The sequence below is a fragment of the Cebus imitator genome, unplaced genomic scaffold (genome assembly GCF_001604975.1).
Source record: "Cebus imitator isolate Cc_AM_T3 unplaced genomic scaffold, Cebus_imitator-1.0 Scaffold421, whole genome shotgun sequence".
NCBI lineage: Eukaryota > Metazoa > Chordata > Mammalia > Primates > Cebidae > Cebus > Cebus imitator.
The window spans coordinates 1,258,235-1,283,425 of record NW_016107736.1 but is presented as its reverse complement, the minus strand read 5'-3'; the positions used below and the strand labels follow the sequence as shown (position 1 = coordinate 1,283,425).

General features: G+C 37.7%; 1 protein-coding gene across 4 annotated transcripts; it reads right to left on the bottom strand.

The window, feature by feature from the left end:
* Positions 1-1,718: 1,718 nt before the first annotated feature.
* Positions 1,719-18,175, bottom strand: RAP2C (RAP2C, member of RAS oncogene family). Of its 4 annotated transcripts, XR_001819422.2 has the most exons (6): positions 16,667-16,880; positions 16,018-16,548; positions 15,736-15,896; positions 12,882-13,194; positions 6,141-6,241; positions 1,719-4,266 (listed from the first exon to the last, which is right to left on the bottom strand). XR_001819422.2 is itself a non-coding variant. In XM_017509801.2 (5 exons), the coding sequence occupies exons 3-4, from the start codon at positions 15,808-15,810 to the stop codon at positions 12,916-12,918; spliced, it is 354 nt and encodes a 117-aa protein (XP_017365290.1). In that variant the 5' UTR covers positions 15,811-15,896; positions 16,018-16,548; positions 16,667-16,877; the 3' UTR covers positions 1,719-4,266; positions 12,882-12,915. The 4 variants fall into 4 exon arrangements, 3 of the variants coding, with proteins under 3 accessions (XP_017365290.1, XP_017365292.1, XP_017365291.1); XM_017509801.2 differs by lacking the exon at positions 6,141-6,241 and having other exon boundaries at positions 16,667-16,877; XM_017509803.2 differs by lacking the exons at positions 6,141-6,241; positions 16,667-16,880 and adding an exon at positions 18,111-18,175 and having other exon boundaries at positions 15,736-16,548.
* Between the last annotated feature and the right edge of the window lie 7,016 nt (positions 18,176-25,191).

Sequence of the window (25,191 nt, the reverse complement as noted above, 5' to 3'; positions counted from 1 at the left end):
GACGCTAGTATTTTGTTACATATGGACCGTCTAACTTAAAATAGTTATTTCTTGCTGTCTTTTATCTTGTTTCCATAAGCTTTATAATTTTAAGAGTACCCATCTGACTCTACCCAATGATAAATTTATTTGAAAACTTCTCCAAAAGAAACTTTCTCAACATTTTAATCATTTGAACTTGCCTTTATGAACTTAAGGCACAACTTTCCTGAGTCTTGGTTTCATCAACTATAAAATGGGGATGATAAACTCCAAAACACCAGCTATTGGTAAAGTTCAAATGAGATTAATATGTGTACAAGCTGGAGTTTAACTGAAAAACTGCCTCTGCTTTACATCTAAATGAGAAATATTATAGCCTTGAAGCTTGACCCCCCAAGATGCTGTAACCTGGAAAAGTGTTAAGACTAGGTGAATCTTTTCCCAGGATAAGAACGGCATGAAGAGGACAATGGGGAAGAGATAAAAGTAGTCTGGCTGTGACAGAGCCCTTACAGATATTCAATGCTGATTTGGCTCATCAGGCCAGTTTCTCTAAGCTATTACCGTCCTCTGCCCTCTCACCCTGTTATTTACTTGGTTAAACACGTTGACCTTGCTGGATGAAGGGATACCACTCCTTTAGCAGAAAAAAAAGTGGGAGGGTCTGAAATCCTGAGTGTCTTCATTGTAGAAAAATGTTATGTACTGCAAGGACAGCATCTAAGGCAGCATATATAGTGTCTGGAGCCCAACCGAAGGCCAATAATTGATTGTAATAAACAATAAGATATTTTCTATATGATACAGGTATATAAAACTATATTCATTTACAAATATTTTTAAAATGCAGTAAATGTATATTTGGACAGAACTGCCCAATTTCAAAGTAAAGGTTGATAATGAGTTTTAAAAATTGAGGTTAAAAAACCTATTCGACAATGTAAAAATATTGAATTGGGCAGCGAATTAAAGTGATTCTCAAAATGTTTCACTGGATAAAACAAAATAATTGTGCTGAATTTCCTTAATTTAACATTTCAAACTTTAACTGTATTGCTTAATATTGTCTGAAATCTCTGCTGGTCATGGTGGCTCAATCCTGTAATACAAGCACTTTGGAAGGCCAAAGCAGGATTGCTTAAGGACAGGAATTTAAGGCCAGCCTGGGCAGCATAGTGAGACCCCCCACCATTGCTACAAAAGAATGTAAAAATTAGCTGGGCATGGTGGCACGCATCCGTAAGTCCCAGTTTCTCAGGAGGCTGGGGCAGGAGGATCACTTGGTCCCAGAAGTTCAAGGTTGCAGTGAACTATGATTGTGCCTCTGGACTCCAGCTTGAGTGATAAAGCAAGACTGTCTCCAAAATGTATTGTCTGACATATTTTATACATGGACAATTCCCAGTGAACAAATTTGTGGTTTGGCTATTTTCTGCATGTACATCAAGTAATATACATCATTCTTTTTTACCCATTGTCTATAATTTCTGACTTACTTACAAATTATTCAAATTGATTACATATTATGTTTTAGGGAATATCATTCTCAGTTTTCCCCCCAAATATGCCAGAATGGTAACTGAGGAAACAAGTGAATGAATGTTTAACTTTGTTTAAACATGTACAGCAATACAGATGATCATTTTCATAAAAGGTAATGACTTTCAGTTTTGAGAAATATTTATAAGTTAGCAAATCTAGAACATGAAGCAATACACCAAATAAAGAAACCAACCTCAGTAATACAGATGTCTATTTTATTAAAAAAGTTACAAACAGGTGGACTGCAGGGTTGTCTTACAAAATGACAAGAATGAAATCTATTGGAAAAATTTTACTTTTACAAATCTTCATAGGTAATTGTTCAATGTTTGTACTTGTTATTTGAGATTTTACCTTTCACTGATAAAGTTACAGTACATTAGATCCATGATAATTGGTTACATTATTTTATTTGCAGAGCCCTACTGCAGTGATTTGAACAACTCCTAAACAGATGCCATAGTAAAGACAAGACATATATTGCATTTAGAATTAATTTATTATCCTAATAAGCAACATGCAATCTATTGAGGAAGCTAAAATAAATTTTGGTCCCTTTTCTTAAAATGTGCTGGAGAAACCACCTTGAAAATCACTTTCCCCTGATTCCTGTGATCCTAAGTGAATTCAAGTCAAATTTGCTGCTGAGGTCAATGACAATGAACACTGTAATTGAGAGAGAGAGAGAGAGAGAGAGAGAGAGAGAGAGAGAGAGAGAAACAAGAACACAATCTACAGGAAAGAAACACTATAAAAAATCAAAATCTCTAGAAAATTTAAATCATGATGAATTATTTGATTCCTTTAGAATTTCACAAAACTACAAAGCTAGTAACAATGATCCATGATCACTTAACCTACTTTTAAATGAGTGTTTGGTTTTAAGTTTGGTATTAAAGTGCAAACTTAAATTAAGTATTCATTTCAAGCAGTTCATACATAAGGAACAATGTTTCAATTGCCTGTATCTTTATAATCCCACTATAAAATTCAAAATTTAAGAACAAGAGTTCACTTTGAGGGAATTTACTCAGGAATCAAATGCAACACGATTTAAAAAAAGGAAATCAAAGTTTAATCAATTTCTACTCAATAATTAATGGTCATGCTGACCAATAAATCACATGAATGTAGATACCACTTTATTTGAACATCACACACAATATAAATTTAAAATTGCCACACCCTTCCATAAACCATCACTGCATATATTAGAGCTTTCCTTGACAAAGTTATTGAGCTATTATTATAGATCAAAAGCATAGTTTTGGTTTTTTTGTTTTGTTTTATTTTATTTAGAAGCATGTTCAAATGACTAAAGCTGGGCTCCTAAAATCAAGAACTTTGGTGCAGGAGGTGAGCTGCAGTTACTAACTTCTGCAAATGAAAAGCACACAACTAAAACCAAATACAAACCCAACAATAAAATACTGTCAAACTTATACAATTTACAAATCATTGCTAGAAAAAGCTCTCATTGTCACGATGTTAAAACTGAATCAAAATATTACTCTTCATAAGTTTCCTTTCTGATTCTATACCTGTGTTACTGTTAAAATGTTCAAGTATTCAGACAAAATGTGCTGATTAGGTAAACAACATGGAAGGCAATGGCTATTAGAAAGCACATTTGCAAAAATAAAAAATAGCCCAGAGACTTGGCGCTATTTTCCCTCCTATTACACAGATTTTGTCTCTACTACGAACATGCTTCTTGAGAAATAACTAAAAAGCAGTTGTGATAGTGCAAGAAAACTTTAACAAATATTGCTTTAAGCTATTATACAGAAAGACAAATATTAAGAACTAGAAAGTGTATATGATTTTATTTGAATTCAATTTTACATGTGCAGAAGTCTACTAGATGTCAATTACAAGCCTGACAGGCAAAGATGAGCTATCTCTGTTTAAGTATACAATTAATTTACCATGGATACAATATCCCTTTTCAAAGGCATTGCTAAATAGGTCATAACTAAATTTAGAACTTCACAGAAAGGAAAATGTTACTGCCACAATTCAATGCTATAAATGAGATTAACACATGTGAAAACCTAATGGAATTGAATGTTTAACTCTTCAACTAAATGCTCTGCAGTCAATTTCAAATATCAATTGTAACTTTCAGAACATGTTAATTACAGAAAAAAAAACACACACACATCACAATCTGCACTTGAAGAAAAGGGATATTCCATCCATACAGGTAAAATGTGATCTTTAATTTCTTTTTACAACACTGCCAAACGTAAACAAAGTCTCAAAGTATTAACCAATAATTTTAAAGGAGAAAAATTTTACAAATAGGATGAAGCACTGGTACGAGGTAATATACAGAAGTAACCATTTGTTTAAGGCTCAATTTTTTCTCCATTATAACTTTCTTTTAAAAGGCATTGCGTAGGTAATACTGAGTTTGAGTATTTAATAAATACAAGTCAAGAAACTGATTAAAGAAATCAATTAAAATATTAAAAATTAACCCTTGCATATTAGCCATCAATAAGAACTTAGAAAGCTATAAAAGGACTGACTGATAAAGAACAGATTTTAAACGTATGGTAAACGTGCTAAGCATTCCTGTTAAAGGTCGATGGATCTTGAAGGCCAAAGACCTTATGCACTTAAATAGATGTATGGCAACATGCTGTAATAGAGACAGGTTTACCAAGGCTCAGTTCTGCAACCCAGGTTGTAAAGTTCTCCAAAGCAGCATCTGTGCAAATTTCCTCTGAGTTTTATCTGCAATTAAGATAAACATGTCATAAAAATGTAGAAATATATAGTTTAAAAAAAGAACACTGACAACAGATCTATGTATACATAGAAGTGGTAACAAGAATAACAAACTTCAGTTGAAGTAAGAAGTTAATTTGCCCTTGTCCTGATAAGTCATTTAAAAAAACCCAGAAACACACAAGTGATGCATTAGATACAATGTACTTTGTGTGTGCATACGTGTAGCTACTCTAGCTTATTTTTATAGTATTATTATGCCTTGTATTTGTATTATACCTATGCAACATTAAAAATGTCCTTACTGGTTTAAATGATCTTACAGTATAAAAGTTGTTGCAAATGCTGCTTCTACTTTGATCTCTTCACATTTTAACTGGAAATGGTATTAGAATCAAATGCATATCAATTATGAGTTAATTGGCAGTATGTTAGACTTTTCCTAAATTTAATTTTTTGAGAGACTAAAATAAGAAAATGTGATTCAGGCTGGGCACAGTGGTTCATGTCTGTAATCCCAGCACTTTGGGAGGCCAAGGTGGGAGGACTGCAGAAAGAAAAGAAAGAGAAGGAAGGAAGGAAGGAAGGGAGGGAGGGAGGGAGGGAGGAAGGGGAAGGAGGGAGGGAGGGAAGGAGGGAGGAAGGGAGGGAGGAAGGGGAAGGAGCGATGGGAAGGAGTGAGGGGAAGGAGGGAGTGAGGGGAAGGAGGGAGCGAGGGGAGGGGAGGGGAGGGAAGGGGATTCAATCAAGGTCTAGATATTGAGCACTTACTAGGTACATAGGTTTGGTCAGATGCTAGGTGATAGCTGCAGTTCACATTTCCCACTTGGGTCTGCCCTTTTTTGGGGATATCCTCCCAACCACAGGATCTTCTTTTATGACTGGGATTCCTCAATCCCTGCTCTCATAGCTAATAGATTTCTGCCCTTCCAGCTAATACCAGGGGGAAAAAAAAATCTATCATTCAGACAGACAGAGAGTCCTTCAACTGTGCTGAATCACCAAATAGCTTCTAGGGGAGTTATGTTTGTTTTTTAATGCATGAGATTAAAAATGTTATTATAAAGCCAGAAACAAAAGTAGAACAGCCACTGTGAAAGAATGCCAAAGGAAACCAGTTTATAATCATTTAAGGGTTCTACCAATGTTTATAAATGCATAATTTTAATTTCATTTGACAGCTACACTTCTATTAGTGTTCAAAGAGTCTGAGATAATGCTTTATTAGCAGCTATATCATAAAAATGATTACTATTAAAGAACACCGCTCTGCTCATTATTGAAATTCTGCCGCCTAAACACATTAGGAAAAAATAGAACAAAAATCTGCCTCTTTAGAAACTATTACAGAAACATGTTTCCAATTAACAGACATTTTTGCATTAAATTGTTAATTATGACACTGGTTATTTAAACTTGGGCAAGTCCAGTTTCCCCATCACTGAAAAATGGGATAAAAATACTTTCCTCACAGGAATGTTGTAAATTTGTTTTCCTTTCTCAACTATGTTATAAATTTCTAGAAGACCAGGATTGTACTTTTGATATCCAGACTAAGGACCTTTATATATTTTTAGCCTAGCTGAAATTTCTATACATATTTGAACACAACAGTATTCAAATATAGAGTATTCATTATGAATACTTTTTAGTAATTTAGACAAGACTTCCTTCAATTAGTTTGAATTAATGAATTTGCTATAAATTTTGGTCTACATTTTTCAAATCAAATAATTATAAAGAGATTGGGATTTTCAAATATGATTATATCTCTTAAATATTGAAGACCTGTTCAAGCATTCTCTAAAATCAAATTAAGAAAGTAGTTATTATTTATTTGTAGCCAAAATAAACATTAATAATCAAATCATCTTACTAACCATAATCTATATTGAATAAAAGGTGATATATTAATCACCTCCCACCCTCTAAAAACCTGGGTAACATTTGGTCCATTCTCATCCACAGGATGACAGTACTCCTGTGAAATCAAGAGATATAGATAAATCCTGAGTTAGACTCAAGAATATTAACATTAGGCATATCTTTAAGGAAACAAAGTATTAATACGAGCTACTTTTCAAGAGAGCAATAAATTATAATTCTGTAAATAAATCCTGAAGCAAAATGCTTGCATTAAACAAATACAAGTCTGTTTCAGATGAGAATTTCAAGTGTAAATGTTCTTGCTCCACAGTGACAGCAAAATTTTCAATATTCTGACACTCTCATTTATGTAAAAAAAATTGCTAAAGGTTTAAAGGCAGCTGGTCAAATCATTACTTTTTAACTTGCAGGATATCACATCAAGCACATTGCAAAGGTATAACTTGCAGCTTTCAAGATAGAACACATGTTATCCTCAACCTCACTCTCAAGTTTCCAGCAAGACACTCAACAAATCTTAACTCCGGAAGCTTCTATTCAAACTCTTACTTGTTTGGTTTTACTTTTTTTTTTTTTTTTTTTTTTTGCAGTATTATAGGAAAGTACAAAACAAAACAAGAAATACACAATAGTATGAACCTTTTGCTCAGGAAATTATAAAATAAATAGTGTCTTCCAAGTGGGGTAAATTGGTATACGAGAATACCAAACACAGAACAAAAGGAACAAAGATCATTTTTTATGTCAGCCTGAAGAAAAAAGGGGATTCTTGATTCAAGACTAGTACATCATTTCACATGGCAGCAGAACGCCTGAAATGTTAACAAAAGCTCCTGAAAGGTTTAGCAGTTTATGAAATCTTTTTAGCTTAACTGGACTTACCATATTTAAATACAATGGTATTTACTAGTATTCTTTCTCTCTCACAAATATTAGCATGTAATCATAATCACTTTTAATTTTTTTCCAGTTTTAAGCATATGATATTCTTAGGATTTAACCAAAATACTTTTTTTGGAAAATGAATTTCCTTGCATGTTTAATCAGCATTTTATATATAAGTTAAATGTTAGCTATATTAGCAAAACATCAAGATGAAATTATTTAATTAAAATAATTTTAATACATTATTTTAATAATTTTAATAAATCACCAAAATGGTTATTTAAATAATTATATTATTTTAATAATACATTAAATTTGTTAAAATAATTTAAATGTTTTACTAAATAATTATTAGTTATTTTATTAATAATTTAATAAAACATTAAAATTATTATTTTAATACTAATAATTTTAATCTCAGAGACAGGATCTTGCTCGGTCATCCAGGCTAGAGTGCAGTAGTGCAATCATAGCTTACTGCAATCTGGAACTCCTGGGCTCAAGGGATCCTCCTGCTCCAGCCTCTTGAACAGCTTAGACTACAGGCACATATCACCATACCCAGCTAATTTTTTTATTTTTATTTTTTGTAGAGTCGGGGTGTCACTACATAGCCCAAGATGGTCTTGAACTCCTGACCTCAAGTGATCCTTCCACCTCAGCCTTCCAAAGTGCTGGGATTACAGGCACGAGCCACTGTATCTGGGTTCAGGCTGTAATTCCTCTGAAAGAGGTTATATTTTTGTTAAATATCTTTTGTTTCTCTATCCTAATGTGTATAATATTCATGAAGCTTATTGGGGTTGGAGTGGGAGGACTAGGTCATTAAATGTGTTCACTGGCACAATTACACACAGAGAGCAAAAGCTGAACCTATGTCATGGAATCCTTGAATGGAGGTAGAATCACACATGAAGGAAAGCAAGCTCACTAAATGTTTATGGTGGACCCAGGGTAGAAGGGACAGAATTAGCTATTTTTCTTATGTACTAGACATAAAATCTCTTCATGTTTAAATTAATATGAGTTCAATTCTGAGATCTCAAATATTATAACCAAGTCCAGTGATAATAAACAGCAGTATGAGCCCAATGATCCAATTCCAGCTGCTAGCTTTGAATTAGACCAGGTAAGTTAGTACTCCCCTCAACTCTAAATTGCTTTTTCTGAATTTGATATTCCTAAGATTGGCTTATCAAAAGAACTTGGGAATATGTTTTTCATTGGATAAGCTTTTCTAACAGCTGACAGGACTTAAGTTTTTCTTTGTGATATTATCTTCTGAATTGTAGAATTCTACTGAGAAGTAATCCCATGGGGAGAATCTTTTCTGTAGTATGGCTAGAACACTTCCTTGGTGGCAATTCTTCAACTCCATGATGCAATATTTGTTAATTCTACTGATGGTTCATTCTAAGCCAGAGAGGTAATGGAGTAAAATAGAATAGTTCATATGCATTTTATTCTGCAATAAAAGCTTAATCTTGAGGTTAAAAGGAAGCAATTAAAGAGGGAACAGATATACAAAGAGTCATTCTAATCACCAGACACCTCCACATCCAGAGCAGGTCTAACTAGGCGGGCACCTTTCCACTCTCAAGTCTCAAGTCATTAACCCTATGAATTCAGTGAGGAGCTAAGAGAATTAGGGGTAGTAGAAAGGGCAAGGTAGCTTTGTTTTCCCCTTTTACTCCAGGTTTACGGAGGGGCTTTATGGTATATACTACCCCCAAAGCATGCTTCTTCCTCCATTTAACTCCTCTGCTCCACTTTGACTCACCATGTGAACTGGATGACAGATGAGCATTTTAAATAAGCCATTTTCCCCATTCAAAGTGATATGCAAATAGAGCATTGGGAAAAAAGAAGTATCTAACAAAACTGTAACTTGTATAACAGAATTCCACCCCAGTGTTTTACTAATATTATTAATATTTACCTTGTATAGGAAATTTTAAGTATGTGATATGATTTCATTTGAGGATTTTTCTCCTCATATTTGCTAAACCCCCAGCAAATCACATCTAATTAAAACCTAAAAAAATTTAAAAACCATTCTGATTCCACATATTTATTTTTTTCTTAAAAAAAAACTAAAAATGTTCATCAATTCCACTGTATTCAAGAAAAGTAAGTCTAGCTAGACCAAAATCACATTCATATATAATTTAGCCTTTCAGTAGCTTTTGTTAGCATCCCAGGCATTCTGCTGCCATGTGAAATGATGTGCTAGTCTTGAACCAAGAATCCCCCTTTTTCTTCAGGCTGACATACATATATAACGAACTGGGGCTGACATAAATAATGATCTTTGTTCTTTCAGTTTGCTTCCTTGTGTTTGGTACTCTTAAGCACCATTTACCTTAGTTGGGAGAACCTGTTCCATAATACAGTGAGAAAAATGGTATAAAATCTTTCAGGAGACCTTCAAACCACAGTGAAGAACACCCTTCCCCCCCACCCCCATTTTCTTTCTTTATCACTTTCATCAATACTGGACTGACATAAAGGAATCCTTGAAAAATCATCTTTAAAACATTCTATCTGCCAAAAAGATATATCAAACTGTCACACTTAAGAGATAACCTTACTGCACTTCCCCCCTTTCTACTAGGGAATCAACAGAATATTTTAGGGTATTATTATGCTCCTTCTTGGCATTCCTTCTATTTGAAAATCAACACTGACACCCACCCCCCCACACACCAATCCTCTCAAGTCCTACTCATCTTCAAAGTCTGATTCAAATGCTATTGCTCCCAATCTCTCTAACTCAGTGGCTCTTAACCAAGGGCAATTTTGTCCCCAGGTGATATTTGGCAATTTCTGGAGATATGCTTGTCATAATGGGGGATGAGGAAGATGCTACTGGCATCTAGTGGGTAAAAGCTAGGGATGCTGCTAAACATCTGACAATGCACGGGATAGCCCCAAACAGCAAAGATTCCAGAATGTTAAGAAACTGTTCTAACTGGAAGTGGTCTGTCCTTTCCCTGGACTCCCACGGGACAGTGATTTACTTATTTTATATATAGTACTATGGGATTATTAACAAAACATTGATCCTTCTCAACAAAAATATACCAAAAGAGTGAACTGCCAGTAATTTATACCAGCACAGAAGAGCTATGATATAGTGAATGAAACCAGAACAGGACTACAATGCTGACCTGGGTAGTTTTCCATTATATTGCTGCCATACAGCAAAAGAAGTCCCTTCAAAGCACTTGATCATAGGCTCCTCAGGTTAGTAAAGAAGTCAGGATGATAGTGTATGAAGAATCTGGCTATGCTTCCAAACTTACACTAAAGTTACTGCCAAATGGAAGGGTAAAAGTTGAGAAAACAATCCTGGGAGCCATGCAAAGAAACAGGTGTTAGGCAAGAGACTAGTGACCCAAATTGAAAGGTATTAAGACATAAATGTGAGGAATTATCAGAAGCAATTCCTAGAGCATTAATAAATTTTCCATCTTGGTTAAAAACAACCAATAAACAACAGTAACAGTGTTTCTGATTTACATCCTATTATTTCTAACTTGGACAAGGTACTCTTCTAAATATTAGGAACAAACATTTCTTAAATCACCTTTACCTGTGAAAGTTTGATCTTCAATCTAGATCTGGATCTGACAAATTTCAAAGTTCCATGGCTATAGGATTCAAAATCCACCATCTATTTTTTCTTTTTAGGTAAATGGTGAACAAGGACAACTACAAATTTTACTAGTCTCAGATTACAGATTCTCATATATGGTAATCAGTTCAATTTTATCTGATGTCAGAAAAGAAAAACCCTGCATATTGTGCACTTTGTTCTAAAAGATCTTGGACAGGGAGTTTCACTTAATATTTTTAGAAATTCAGCTTATTGGATATTTTATTTCAAGGTTAACACCTTCATTTATATATTCTGGTTATAAAAACAAGCAAAAAACTGCACAGAGAACTTGACCAATTACTGTAAAAATGAATAATTATTGGTATTAATACTTTCCATTTTTAGTATGTTAATTAACAAAAAATGTAAATATAGTTGGCTTGAGATACTAAAAAAAAAATCTATGTACTCATTCCTGTAGGTAACCAAATAGATTAAAAATAATTCAGATACAAAAATTTATTAAATGAAATAAACTCAGAAATAATTCAGAAGAAAATAAGTTCAAAAATAGCTTTAGAAATTATTCACCTGCCAATTTGGCTGAGACAGCTGGTCCTCTACATGTATGAGGCCAATTTTATTCAATTAACCTCCTATAGCTGTCTACATTAATGATGGCAAGAAAACTAGGAACATTTTGTGGGAGTTGTTAAATTTTTTATAAAGATGATAAAACTAACACAAAATGAGTATGTACACTTACATCATTTGCCCAGTAAGTGTCAGGTAGAAAAATAGAGCAAAATGGTAAAGATGCAATCACCACACAGAACTCGTTCAAATGTGAAGATGGCTTACAATTTAAGGAGAGAGATTATAGCAGCAAGAACATGGGACTTGATCCATAAGCCTCTCTCCTCCTCAAAAGACTATACTGCAAGCGCGATGCTATCAACCAAACATAAGCTGGACTACGGTCTGAACAGTGACTTTATAAAATAACAGATGTGACTAGACATAAGAAAATAAATGAGTTTTCATCATATTCTGGTATGCTAAAGGCTGATGAGTGAAAGCATTTTGAATAAAGCATTGTTGTCATCCTTCATTATCAAAGATGACACTATCTGACAGGAGACCTTGTCTGAAAAGATAAATTAGTGACTGTTAGTCTTTTCTCCAGGGAGCATACACAAAGCCAGACCTTTGATTAGGAATCATTGCTGCAATCTGAAATGCCTGTTGCCATTTGCAACACTGCCTCCTAGACTCGAGGTCAGCCTTGGCTCAGGAAGATCAATTTCATTCCTGATACTGTCAGGCTAGTCTGGCATTTGCTGTGGTCTCTCAGTCATTCACAATATTGGTTGTTTTATCTTATTATCTAAGTGTTACTATCTAAGTGAGACTATTTGCTCAATTACAATCTAGACTAAAAGATCATGACATGAATAAAATAATCTTGTTTTAAATGCTTCATAAGTTTTACATAATCTTACTTTTCAAAAAAACTCATTCATGTAAAAAACTTGTAAGTTATTTAACTCAGCAAAAGGCCTGAAGGTTTGTTACCATTCCTATTACTCTTATAATTTATTAAACTATTCAACTTTTTGTGCATGAAACTGTTATTGCTAACACATCACGGACAATTCAACCAGGTTCTCATTTGGAACACATATTTATAATGAAGTCAGGGTACATTGTGGCACTATAATTTGTTATTATCAGAGGTCACTTAAGTCCCTCAAGTGCTAGGTACAGATGAATTTGATTAAATAATTGTATTGTTAATCAAGCACTTGGTGATTAGTAAGTTAGTGATTTTAATTGCAGCAATTTGCTTGCTGAGGATACAAAAACAAAGTATAGAAAATACTACAAAACTTCTGAAATTATTACTGAGTGCTATCCTGTGCATTTTGGATGCTAAATCAGAAAAACAGGGAAAAAGTGTATTATGATTTAACTCAAGCCAAAGAAATGTTACCAATAAAGCAGAGAAGGAAGAACAATAACTCAAAATCTTAGTGATGAGAATACAATTTCTTACCTCCGCTTTGCTTATCTGCATTTTAAAAAATTTTCTTCATTAAATGTTGACTATTTTGTGTGATGGAAAATGTTACTCTAAAAATAAAGAAATTTAAGATAGTGCCATGTGTTTAATACTAACCAGCTTTTCATTATACTTGATCAAAAAACAAAACACTACCTGATTCATATAGGTCCATCAACAACTAACCTGCTCGGTATGGCCATGATTGAGGTTATCTTTTTTACTGGACAACGCAAGTTGTACAACACTGATCTTGCTTCTCGGGCAGGGATGAATAGTTCATTTGCCTGACGATCTCAGCAAAAAGTTCATCCACCATTGATTTACTTTTTGCCGATGTCTCCATAAAAGGACAGCCCCATTCTTGAGCCAGAGCTCTGCCTTCTGAAGACATAACCTCTCTTTCTGGTTCCAGATCCACTTTATTTCCTACTAGGATTAGTGGGACTTTTTCATATCTCTTCACTCTGACAATTTGATCTCTCATTGGCTTGATATCCTATTCAAACAATCACAAAGAGAAAGAAAAAAATTATGCCATTTGCATAACCATAACAGAAATATTACAATATTACAAAAAGTCATACCTCAGTGAGTATACAAGGCTGAATCCAAAATGAAATCACATCTAAACAGATAATAAGTCATCATTTTGTCCACTGAAGAATTAGATAATTTCCACAGACCCTGCCTCCTGAGTTAGTCAAGAATATAAAACATGGGTTGCACACTAACCTTGACTCATACAATCACTTTTCCCCACCTGAAGTCTATACTGATTTAAAAAGCAAGTTTCTAAATGATTATTCCATTCATACATAAGGATGTCTGGCCATCTCCCTAAATCTGCCTGCTTGTCATCAGTCCTTATAACACCTGTTATCCTAGCACAGGATTGCTGCATCTATGCATTCCCAGCCATGCAGCAAGAGGGCTTGAAAGAAAGTGTTTTAAGTAGGAACAAAAACCACTTTGTAATACCTAGAAGAAAAGAGTTACAACCAGATGGATACACTTAAATGTTTCATTTTAAATTGAGTGGTATGCATTTATTCCAGTAAAATCAAACACCTTAAAATACATTAAATTCACTAGAAACTACTGTTAACAGTGAGCAACTCTTGGGAAGGACAGAGCAAGGGATGTCTGGATGGGAAGAAGTAAAAAAACAAAAATTTTAACCTGTGTTTGTTTTTACTACTTGATTGTTTCCCCATGTGTATTACTTTTTCCAAGTAGTTACAAAGAATTACAAAAGATAAGAGCCTTAGCGATTCTCCAGTAGCATCAATTTTGGGAGGTGGGGGCAAGTAGTGATTTAAGACAATATTATAGATTTAATTCTAAAAATTGACATTTTTTTGTAATATTTCCCAATTTAAAAAGCTTGCCTTAAATAGCAAATGTATGCTTAATTCGAAGTCATAGTAAGCACAGAATATTCACACGTGGGTCGATGGAAAAGCAAGGGACTGTGAAAATCTATAAAAATATAGTTATTTGATATTTGCATCAATTTGGTTTGATCATGTATCAACTCAGTCTTCTAGGTTATGCTTATTTCGCATCGTCTTTATGGAAACATAAGTCCAGCTGAAAATTAAAACTTATAGCCTTTGGGCTCAAAAGAATTTACATCGCCACCAAAATAATGGCACAGTTTTTCACTCCCAATTCATGTCTATAACAGAAATGGATACAATAGAAATTGTATGAACCACTTTCCAAAAGACTCTCCGCCTCCAGAAAGAAAGATGATAGAATAACAAATCTGAGGATCCTTTAGGGAAAAAATGCCTGTCAGACAGCACCTTCAGTACTTTGGTACTTTCTGAGGGAAAACGCTCTTATGATACTATTGTTTGGGAGTTCACACCTACATAAAATGGACGTTAGTTTGGTCTCAATAGATTTGATTTATTTCCCCAGAATTTATCATTTTAAAACAAAATACCTGAAGTTATTCTATCAAGATACTGGGAAAGTTCACTATAGTACTTTAATTTAAAATACTAAAGAAAGTGGAATTAGCACATTGTATTGGGTAAAGCACTTAAGGTCTCTTAAGTAAGCAACATTAAGTGCATACCTTTAAATGCAGAAAAAATATATCCATTTCCTAAATCAATGGAGGTCAATACAATGAGTCAATATGAGGTTATTTATTTTCAAGGAATAAATAGAAACATGTATTGCATCTCCTAAAATAACGTTAAACCTTCGGTCTGTTTCCCAGTGAAGGACAGGACAGATTTTCTAAGAGATTGGACTACATCCAGTTTGGCCACCCAGCCGGGAGTAAGAAATCTGCACTTGTTCAGTGTTGCCAGACTCAAATATTTTCTGTAAATACAGGCAATGTTACCAGAAACAATTTGGATCAACTGCAGAAAAGGACTCATTCCTGATTTTTGTTGGTTATTAATTCTAGGTACTAGTCCTTTCTATTAGTAACTTTCCTTCCCACTACACGCCCCAAGTAATTAAGTAAAATGCCTAGAAGGCAGGTCTTGAGTTCTTCGTTTTGCAACACTAAGATTTATGAATCTAGTTGAGAAACTTGAGACAGAAGGGGAGGGCGGCGGGAGGGGGTGTTGGGGGTGGGAGGGGAATGTGTGGGTGGAGCAGACACAGAGGACTTATCTGTGCAACAGATAATCGGCTCCAAATAATTTTTTCAAAGTGCTCTATTTACCCGAGATTATCTGTCAGATGTTTTGTTGAGTAAGTTAATCAATACTTGTTGAATTGAGCAAGCAACTTCAGAAGGTTATATTCTGGGCTAAACATACACAGACAGACCTATTCCTTTTTCACTTTTCTTTCACTTAAAAATAGCTTTAAAATATTTGTTGACGCTTGTTTTACTACGCTCTGCAAAAACAACCCGATAGTCTTCCATGCCAGGAGTAACCTCAAAAATGCGTCATGTCTAACTTTCAAAAGCAAACCATAGTCATTAATGCAAGGTTCAAGCAACTCAAGTCTATTTCGATTACCACACCCCCGTCTAACAAATTACAAGACTTGGTTTGGTTACCTGAAAAGACTGTTGATTAACCAGGCTATAAACCAGGATGAAACCTTGGCCGTTTTTGATGTAGAGATCTCTCATAGAGGCAAACTGCTCAGTTCCTGCGGTGTCCAGAATTTCCAGCACGGAGGGGGAAGAGTCCACTTCGATCTCTTTGCGGTAGAAATCTTCAATGGTGGGGTCATATTTCTCAATGAAAGTCCCAGTGACAAACTGCACAGTAAGGGCAGATTTCCCAACCCCTCCGCTCCCTAACACAACTACCTTGTATTCCCTCATGAGTCTCACCTTCACCAACTCCTACTAGAGTGGGGGAAAAGATCACCCCGCTAGCTGCGGCGCGGCTAGACGAGGCGGAAGGTAGGCGGAAATCTGCGAACTGGGGAGGAGAGTGCAGAGGAGCAGAGGGCCCAACCGGGGAAGAAGAGGAAGTTACAGGAGGGGGAGGGGAAAGAGCGTAGACTCTGGGTGGGTGGGGAAGGGATGGCAATGCCCTTCCTATAGGAACCGCAGCCCGAGCAGGGGGCGTGGGGGAGGAGGGCGAGCCTGGGAAAAGTCCGGCGAGGGTAGAGAGGAGGCGCGTGCCCCCGGGAGGGAAAGGGTGTGGGCCGCGGCGAGGGGACCCCGCGGCGAGGCGGACGTCCGAGGAGCCTGCTGCCCGGGGCTGCCAGGTACTCCTCCCCCGCCCTTCACACAAAGGGGCCCAGGGACCCCGCTTCCTGCTCGCGCCGCGGAGCCGGCCCAGGCCTGCGGGCTCCCTTCCAGTCACCGCTGCCTGGGCAGGTTTCTGGGTCCCGGCTCCCGCGGGGGTCGTCCGGCCTGTGAAGGAGACAGGGACGCACATTACCCGGCTGACCTCCGCCCTGAACCAGCGGCGCTGGCCGCCGTCTCCCCCAGTTCCCACCCGAATCAGGCTGCCCCCGCCACCGCCGCTTACCCCGCCGTCCGCACCCGCCCGGCCGCCGGGGAGGCTCTGTCACGCCAAGGCCATGGCCACCCGTTGGCTCCTCTGTCTCTCCGCTGCCCCAGCGCAGCTGCTTGCGCCGGGGAAAGGGGCGGGGGCCGTCCGGCGGCGGTGGCAGCCGCAGGGACTCCAGGCGAACCCACCTCTTTTTTTTTCCTCTCCCACCCCCCACCCCCCCAGCACACACCCGGAAGGGTTTCCCTGACACACTGGCTGAGGTGCCCCAGTTCCCCGAGACTGGACGTGATCACTTCCGGTGGGGAAAGTCCCACCTCTCCAGGGCGAGCCGGGTGGCGCTGGGGCCGCGCCCTGCTGAGCGAGCTAGCTGGCAGGGGAAGGTTTCGGGTCGGGACTCCGGCCTCGGGAACCGGCCTCTGGGAACGTGCTGCGTTCGTCCTTTCCCACCCGCGGCTGCCGCCGACCGTCCCAACCCCAAACCTGTAGAAGCCCCTCCGCCCCGCAGTCTCCCGCCGCCCGGCCGGAGGACTTGAGCCGTTCGCTGGCCGGTGCGGGACTGCCGGCTTATAATCTAGCGACCGGGAGAACGCCAAACATCCCTGAACTAGAAGTTTGGGGGAAAATCAAACAGCCCGTTTGAAAGTTTATTCTCCTTGCTGGTATTTCTTCCACTTGCTATTTTGCTGAGAGATGTATGCAAACTACCCTTAGAATTCGTATGCAGTGTGTTTTACTTGGACGTGCCTGACAAACACACACGGTACTTTTATCATTTGGTAGATCCGCCTTGACTTTACCAGCGAATATCAAAGTCACTTAAAAAAAAAAAAAAAATCACGAGGCTCGAAAACAACAGCATTAGAAGCAGACTTTATGGTACTCTACTCAGCTATGTTCTCATTTGATTCCAACCACTGCACGCAGAAAAGGTAACCAATATTCAGAAAAGAGAAGAGTTGATTGGAAACGGTTTAGGCCTAGAGATTAATTTATTTTAATATTTGACTATCTGCATGTATAACAATTTGCTTGGCTGGCTGTTACATGCTGAAGTTTTGTTTTAAAGGCCATCCTTTGTAGCCTTTGAAATTCAAAAGCAAGTACCAACTGGTGTTCGATTCTAATTTTTAGATAAAATTGTTACTTCCCACTATCTTTTCCTTTGCTAGCTTTCTATTTGCAAACTTTGTGTCAGATCCACAGAGCCCCAGGGCCAGGAGGCTAGGCTGTATTTTAGGTATGTCATTTTCTTGACAATTCAAGCCTGTACACAGAAACATGGGATACTCAGTGGCCAGCCTAGCAAAAATGACTCCAAATTCCCTTACTTGCAAGCCCCAAATGGCCAAACTCTATAAAAAGAGATCCCAGTCCAAATTATTGGAGATTAGAACACAGGTGAATCACAGTAGTGTGAGGTCCCACTGTCCCTCCCTGAGTATTCCCCAATGTCACTTACAGTAGTCAAAGGAGAGTTTAGTTCAGTTTCTCCTTGACCTCAGGCCGGTGCTGTCTCTCCAGCGAAGTCCCCAGCTCTGGCTCCAGCTGGCCTGGGCTCTGCCTCATATCAGAGGCACTGCCCTCTGCTGGAAGAGGTTTGGTCTGTGAGTTATGCGTTTCCCCACAGGTCACTGCTCCTTTCACACTTGCTGTTGCCTGATTTGGAGCTCTGCTGCTCATCTCCCTGTCTAGCTGTCTCCAGACTGTCTGGTGGGATTCACAGTCCTCCACCAGCCGTGCTTGTAACTGAGTCTGGAAATTCCTCTTCTGTCCAGCCAGTGTTGAGCAATCATGGCAAATATCTGCTCATTACTAAACTGTCAAAACAAGGAGATTTTCAGGTCATCCTACCTGTTGGCAATCCCTAATATCTCTGAATGTGTTGGTCATGCTTAGGACAGAGTTATTTGTTTCTCCACGCAATGAAACATACTCCTTCCCTATGGGGTCACTCTCATAAACTATAGGGTGAACAAATATCATACTCATTCTAAAGATCCTTCTAAGCTTTCCTAGGAAGGGTATTCATTACAGCATTGATTGGGAAAGCAAACAATTGGAGGAAGCTTAAATGTCCTTCAGCAGGTGATTTTTTAAAGTTTTATATCTATCTAATTATCATCTACCTACCCGCCTATCTATCCATATTCACAAAATGGGATACTATGCAGCTACTTTAAAAGAGAAAAGTAGATTTGTAAGTGCTGATATAAAAAGATGGCCAAGATGTATTGTAGGACTGAAAAAGCAAGACACTGAACAAATGTCTAGTTGCTACTATTTATGTAAAATGCGGGTGTGTAAAACTTGCATAGCCATTCAAATCTGAAACAAAGTAATTACGGGTGAGGGCTATTGTGAAATGGCTTTTATTTCTCCATATCATTTTAATTTTTAAACAATAATTAGGGAAAGGGGGAGTAAATATAACCTTATAATATTTTAAAATGAGGAACAAAAGCAAGTTGTTTACCTCAGCTTTGTAAAAGAAAAAAAAAAAATACCCTGACTGTCTGGGGGTCAGTGGACAGGTCTGTCCAATTTAAACAAATTCCCTACCCTGCCCGCCCTCCCCAAACATCTCTATACTTAGAAAAGTATTTTCACATACATTATCTCATTAGACTCCAGTTGTTTGCCAGTGTACTCTCATTGGGCAATGAGAGTATAAAGACCAACTAGAAGAGTGTGGCCTGGCAGTTGAGAGCCAGAGCTCTGAAATGAGACAGAGGGACATTAAAATTGCAGCTCCCCCACATTCTAGCTGTGTCCCCAAGCAAGTGATTTCATTTGTCTGAGCCTCTATCTCCTCACCTGTAAAAAGGGGAGAAGTTAATGTGAGAATATAATAAGATATTACAGGCAAAGTGCCTAGCACTGTCCCTTGCACATTATAAAGCCTCAATAAATGCTAGCTATTTGGTTTTCATTTAAAAAATTTAACAAAGTGTTAATTTTTAAAAAACAGCAACAAGGAGGGGAACAAAATTTTAAAAGCCCAAGTAGCTGCAAATGGCACAAAAATAATAGTTACTCTTCACAAAGGTATTTATTGTTAAAAGCTTATTTTGGGGGGAACATTATTTATTTGTTAGTATATCTATCAATCTACATTCTCCATGGATTTTTTAAAATTACTAGGAAAATCACTTGAACCTGGGAGGTGGAGGCTGCAGTGAGCTGAGATCATGCCACTGCACTCTAGCTTGGTGACAGCGAGATTCCGTCTAAAAAAAAAAAAAAAAAATACTGTACTATAAAAGTAATCACACTATATTTACTATTCTGTATCTTGCTTTTTAAAATGTAATTTAATTCTTTTTTAAGACAGTGTCTCCCTCTGTTACCCAAGCTGAAGGGCAGAAGCATAATCATAGCTCACTGCAGCCTCTACCTCCTGGACTCAAGGGATCTTCCCACCTCAGCCTCCCAAGTAGCTAGGACTACAGGTTCATGCCACCACACAAGGCTATTTTTTCTTTTTAAGTAGAGATGGAGCCTCACTATGTTGTTCATGCTGGTCTCAAACTCCTGAGCTCAAGAGATCCTCTCGACCTAGCCTCCCAAAGTGCTGGGATTACAGGCATGAACCACCATGCCTGGCCTTCTTCATTTTTTTTTTCATGGCTGTATCATAAGTTAATTAACCAGCTCCCCTTTGAAAGACACTGATTGCTTCTAGGGTTTTGCACTGAACACCTTGGACATATATCATTGTCAGTTACTGTTTAGGGTGAATTTCTAGTAATCCAATAATTGAAACAAAAGGCGCTTGCACTTAAAATTCTTCTGGTAAATATTGCCAAATTGTCCTTCAGAAAGGTCAAGCTAATTCACATTCCCACCAATGCAGTATGACCACATCACTTTATAACCTCACAGTAGGTATTACTAATTTTAGCATTTTATTGTGATTGTTGCTTGCTTTAGGGTATTTTCAGGACTAACAAATGCAGAGCAGTGTTTTAGAAATAATTTGGACTTCAGAGCCAGACAGTCTTAACACTGCCCTTCTGCAAGCTACACCTCCATTCCCTCATTTGTAAAGTTGGGCATAATAGCATTATCTAACTCACAGGAGAATAAATGAGACAATCCATTCAAAACATTTAGCCTTCCAAACACTAACTGCTCAATAAATAGAAACTGCTCAAGTAATAATTTTTCACTCCAAAGGCTCAAATATAGGGGGGAGGGGAATGGGAGGACTTCTCCAGAGATCATGCCCTTGAGATTGAGAACTTTTGCTTTAATTCTGCATCAACCTCCTCTCCAAAGTATTGCTCAGGCATTATTTCAAAGAACACAACCCATTTTACCACAGTGTGGAGAAACCACAGTGTATACACTATATGCAGATTATGTAAGTAACAGGACCATAATCTTATTTTATGAAATTAGCTTGGCACAAGTTTAAAGTGCTGGACATTTGCTACAGGCACCAGCTGCTTACTTCTCTTATCCTTTTCTTCTTTTCAAATCGTTACCTCCTTCATTTGCATTCTTTGGAGCCACCAACTGCCTGGAATATTTTACCCTAACTTCCACTCTCCAAATGAGCCTTCTTGCCTTCTAGGTCCTGGGAAAAAGCCCATAGCTGTCTGTTTACTATATATGGCTATCTATTATCCATCCAGGCTCTTCCCTTCTCTTTTGCTAAAAGTTGCTCTTGAATTATCAGAAAGTTTGAGCCAGCAGTGTCCTCAGTCTTTGCCTACAGAAATCTTATTTCAATGCTTTAGGGGCCCCATTGATACCAGCTAAATTGTCCTGGGTTCTTTCCAGCTCCTAGCCTCTCAAATTCCAATGTTCTCTTTCCAATCCTGCCTCCAGCTACATCAATCATTAGTTCTGTATGTCAGGCTCCCCCAGTACACAAAACCAGTTTTATACCTTTATTATTATCTTTTTCTCATAAAACTAATGTTATTTGCAAAAGAATATGTAAAATAAAAGTAGAATCCCACTACCTGGAGAAAATTGCTGTTAACATTTTATTGTCTTTCACAATTTTTTTCTAGAGAGAGTTAAAGAAGTTTTTTTTTTGTAAACTAAGAATGGGGTCATATAAATTTGCTAATGGCTTCTTTCACTTATGGAAACATCACGTCTGCATAAAGCACTGAAAAATACTCATGTAACCCTCATCCACTACATGCATAAGCCTTTTTTTCCTATAGCTTTAGCTTTCCTAGAGCCTCAATGAGAATGTAATCACATTCAATTTTGCTCACCTGGAATCCTTCATCAAACGAATGGGATTTCAGTAGAGGTGCTGCTGACCACAGAGGACACTACCCCAGCCTGGCCAAGCAAACACTTCTACAAAGACACAGATTTTCTTTTCCATGTGCCACTGCTGACAAAGTTAGTTTCTCAGAACTGAGAAGCATACTAAATAGGGATATATTTAAAACAAATCTGAATTCCTTAATGATATTTCCCTCTCCACTTCATCCTTGATTTCAAAAATAGTAGTTAGAAAAATTTTGTGATCTATCAAGTAACAAATTTAAAGAATTAGTACTAATAATAACTATACCCCTGTACTCCTAATATATGTACATCAGTATCACCTGGAGGTGATGTGAAACCACAGATGGTCAGGTCTCAACCCCAGAGTTTCTGATTCAGTATGTCTGGGTCAGGGACTGTAATTTGAGTTTCTAAGTTCCCAGATGACACTGTTGCTGCTGGTCCAGGGGCCACACTTTAAGCACCACTGTTCTATAAATCGTAGGACATTATTTGGGACTTCCTTGCTTGATTTTCTTTAATGTATCCACTCATTCATTCATCACACATTTATTGAATTCCTACTCTGTGCCAAGCACTTTACTAGCATTTTCGAGGAATATAGACAATACAATCAACATCTACAGTACAGAGTGGCACGTCCTATGATACACATATTGGCTAGGGTGTTATGGAAGACTCAGGATGGATATCAGAGAAGGTGATTGGGTAGTAGGCAAGGGGGCCAGAGGAATCAGTAGGGATTAGAAACATAGGGGAAAGCCTTGGATTGTAAGCTAAGGGATTTGACTTTTCCCCTGGAGGCTATAGGAAACCATGGAATGTGTTTTTACAAAGGTCTGAACTGCATATGTAGCCTGAGACAAGTTACTTCTCACCTTCTCCGAGCTTCCCTTTCATCATGTTTGAGGGGAAAATATTAACAGATACCTTATTAGATAATACCTTATTCAGGTATTCTGAAGATTAAGTAAGAGAGAGTGCCTAAGTACCCAGCATATGGTAGGTGTTTAACAAATGGTGATTATGATCAGGTTTAAACCATAGAAATAAATGACATGTAAGACATGCTTCTCAGATTATTAAAATTCATGTGAAATTGCCAACCTAGTCTAAATATCAAGGCCATATTTGATGTGGTGGCAAATTGGATGATTTATTAATGTAATGATAATAATTTCTTTTGTCTCTTGTTTTGTTTTGTTTTTTGAAAACAGAGTTGCTCTGTCACCCAGGCTGGAGTGCACTGGTAGAGAGGCTCACTGCAACATCTGCCTCCTGGGTTCAAGCGATTCTGCTGCCTCAGCTTCCCCAGTAGCTGGGGCTACAGGTGCGCTCCAGCATGCTTGGGTAATTTTTGTTGTTGTTGTAGTTTTTAGTAGAGATGAGGTTTCACCATATTGCCCAGGCTGGCCTCGAACTCTTGTGCTCAGGCAATCTATTTACCTCGGCCTCCCAAAGTGCTAGAATTATAGGCATGAGCCACCATGCCCAGCCTGATAATAATTTCTTGATTACAGATTATTTGCCAGGCACTGTGCAAAGTGATTTACCCACATCATTTAATTCTAGCAATAACCTTGTTAGGCACCATTATTTTTATTCCCAATTTTACAAATGAAGGAATTAAGACTCAGAGAAGTTAGCTTATATACTGTCGAACAGCTGGGAAGTGGTAGAGTTTGAACTCAAACTTAGGTTACTCTGAGCCTATATTATATTAGCCACCTTGTTCCATAGAAAGCAGTTTTGTTTCTTTGAAGGACAGGGCAGTGAATGGGCAGTGAGGAAAGGTTAAAGAATCTAGACTTTATTACCCTCTCTGCCCTTGAGTAAGACTGGTCATACTGATTTCAGGTCCCCTCTGGAAACTTGCCTCTATGACCTCCCAGGGGCCACTTGACCTTGGATCTGTGCCACCTGGTACTGAAGCTGAGGCAGTCATAGTTACTTTCCAAAGTGCTCTGGAACATTTACAACAAGGAGCCCCCTTCTTTTTCCATTAGGACAGCATTAGACCCCATAAGTGGAGGCATCGTGGTAAGCCTAGTTATTGTTAATGCTGCCATTACTGCTATTTTTTATTGCGCACTTGCCATGTGTCAGAAAATCTGTGGAATTCCTCAATCCTTACAACAACCCTATAAGGCAAGCACTATTATCATCATCATCTCTAGTTTAGAGATCAGGAAACTGAGGATTACACAGCTAAGTTCACACAGCCGGTAGATGCAGATTCAAGCAGAGAACTGGTTCATTCATTTTTACAAGCCTTACGTTTTTCATTTCTTCTTTGCCTCTGTAGCTATAACACCTCCAAACACAAATGTGATCCGCCTAAATTCTTTTACTGCTCACATATTTTAGTTATCACAAATAGTTTAAACCTTATTTTTAATGATGTATATACAAATGATGTTTCTCTTGAAAATTATTTCACACCATAAGAAGTCACTATTTCTTTCCTTTACTTATGAATTCATTCTTCTTTAGAAATGAACATTTATAATAATGACATGCAAGGCTAAATTTTTTTCTGTTTAGTATAAACCCATAATGTGAAACTGAGAATGGTTGAAAAGCATGGTTATGAAACATCGTGGACTCCAGACTCATCCGATACAATTTCCAAGGGGAATTTATTCTAAGTGCTTTAAAACTTATAGAGAGTTAAATTCTGAACTACTTGAGCCTCTATACACTCTTAGCAATTCCCCCAGCAGGTAACAAAAAATGAGAATGGAAAGAAATTGCCTCAACATTGAATTCTTAGACATTTAAAAGGTCTGGAGTCTAAAAGCTTTAAAAGGCTGTTATTTAAATGTGGGAAATGATGTGAAAAGGATAACGTAAAGATAAGATATATATTGTTTGCTAAAATAAATCATCATTATTTCCTTTGTCAAATTCATGACAATTTAAAAACGCTGTTATTTATTTTTTTTCTACTTTGGAGCAGGTAGCTGAATATGCAGAGTTCTGGCACTAGGTGTCAGCAAAAGATTAAATTAAAAACACCTACCTAGTTTTTTTTCTTTTCTTTCTGCGCGTGTGTGCGTGTGCGTGCACTCACACACACACACACACACACATGCACACGCACATGCACATATATTTGAGACAGGGTCTCAGTCTGTCACCCAGGCTGGAGTGTAGTGCCATGATCATAGCTCACTGCAGCCTCGAACTCCGTGGGCTCAGGTGATCCTCTCAACTCAGCCTCCAGAGTAGCTGGGACTACAGCCATGTGCCACCACACCCAGCTAATTTTTTGCATTTTTTTT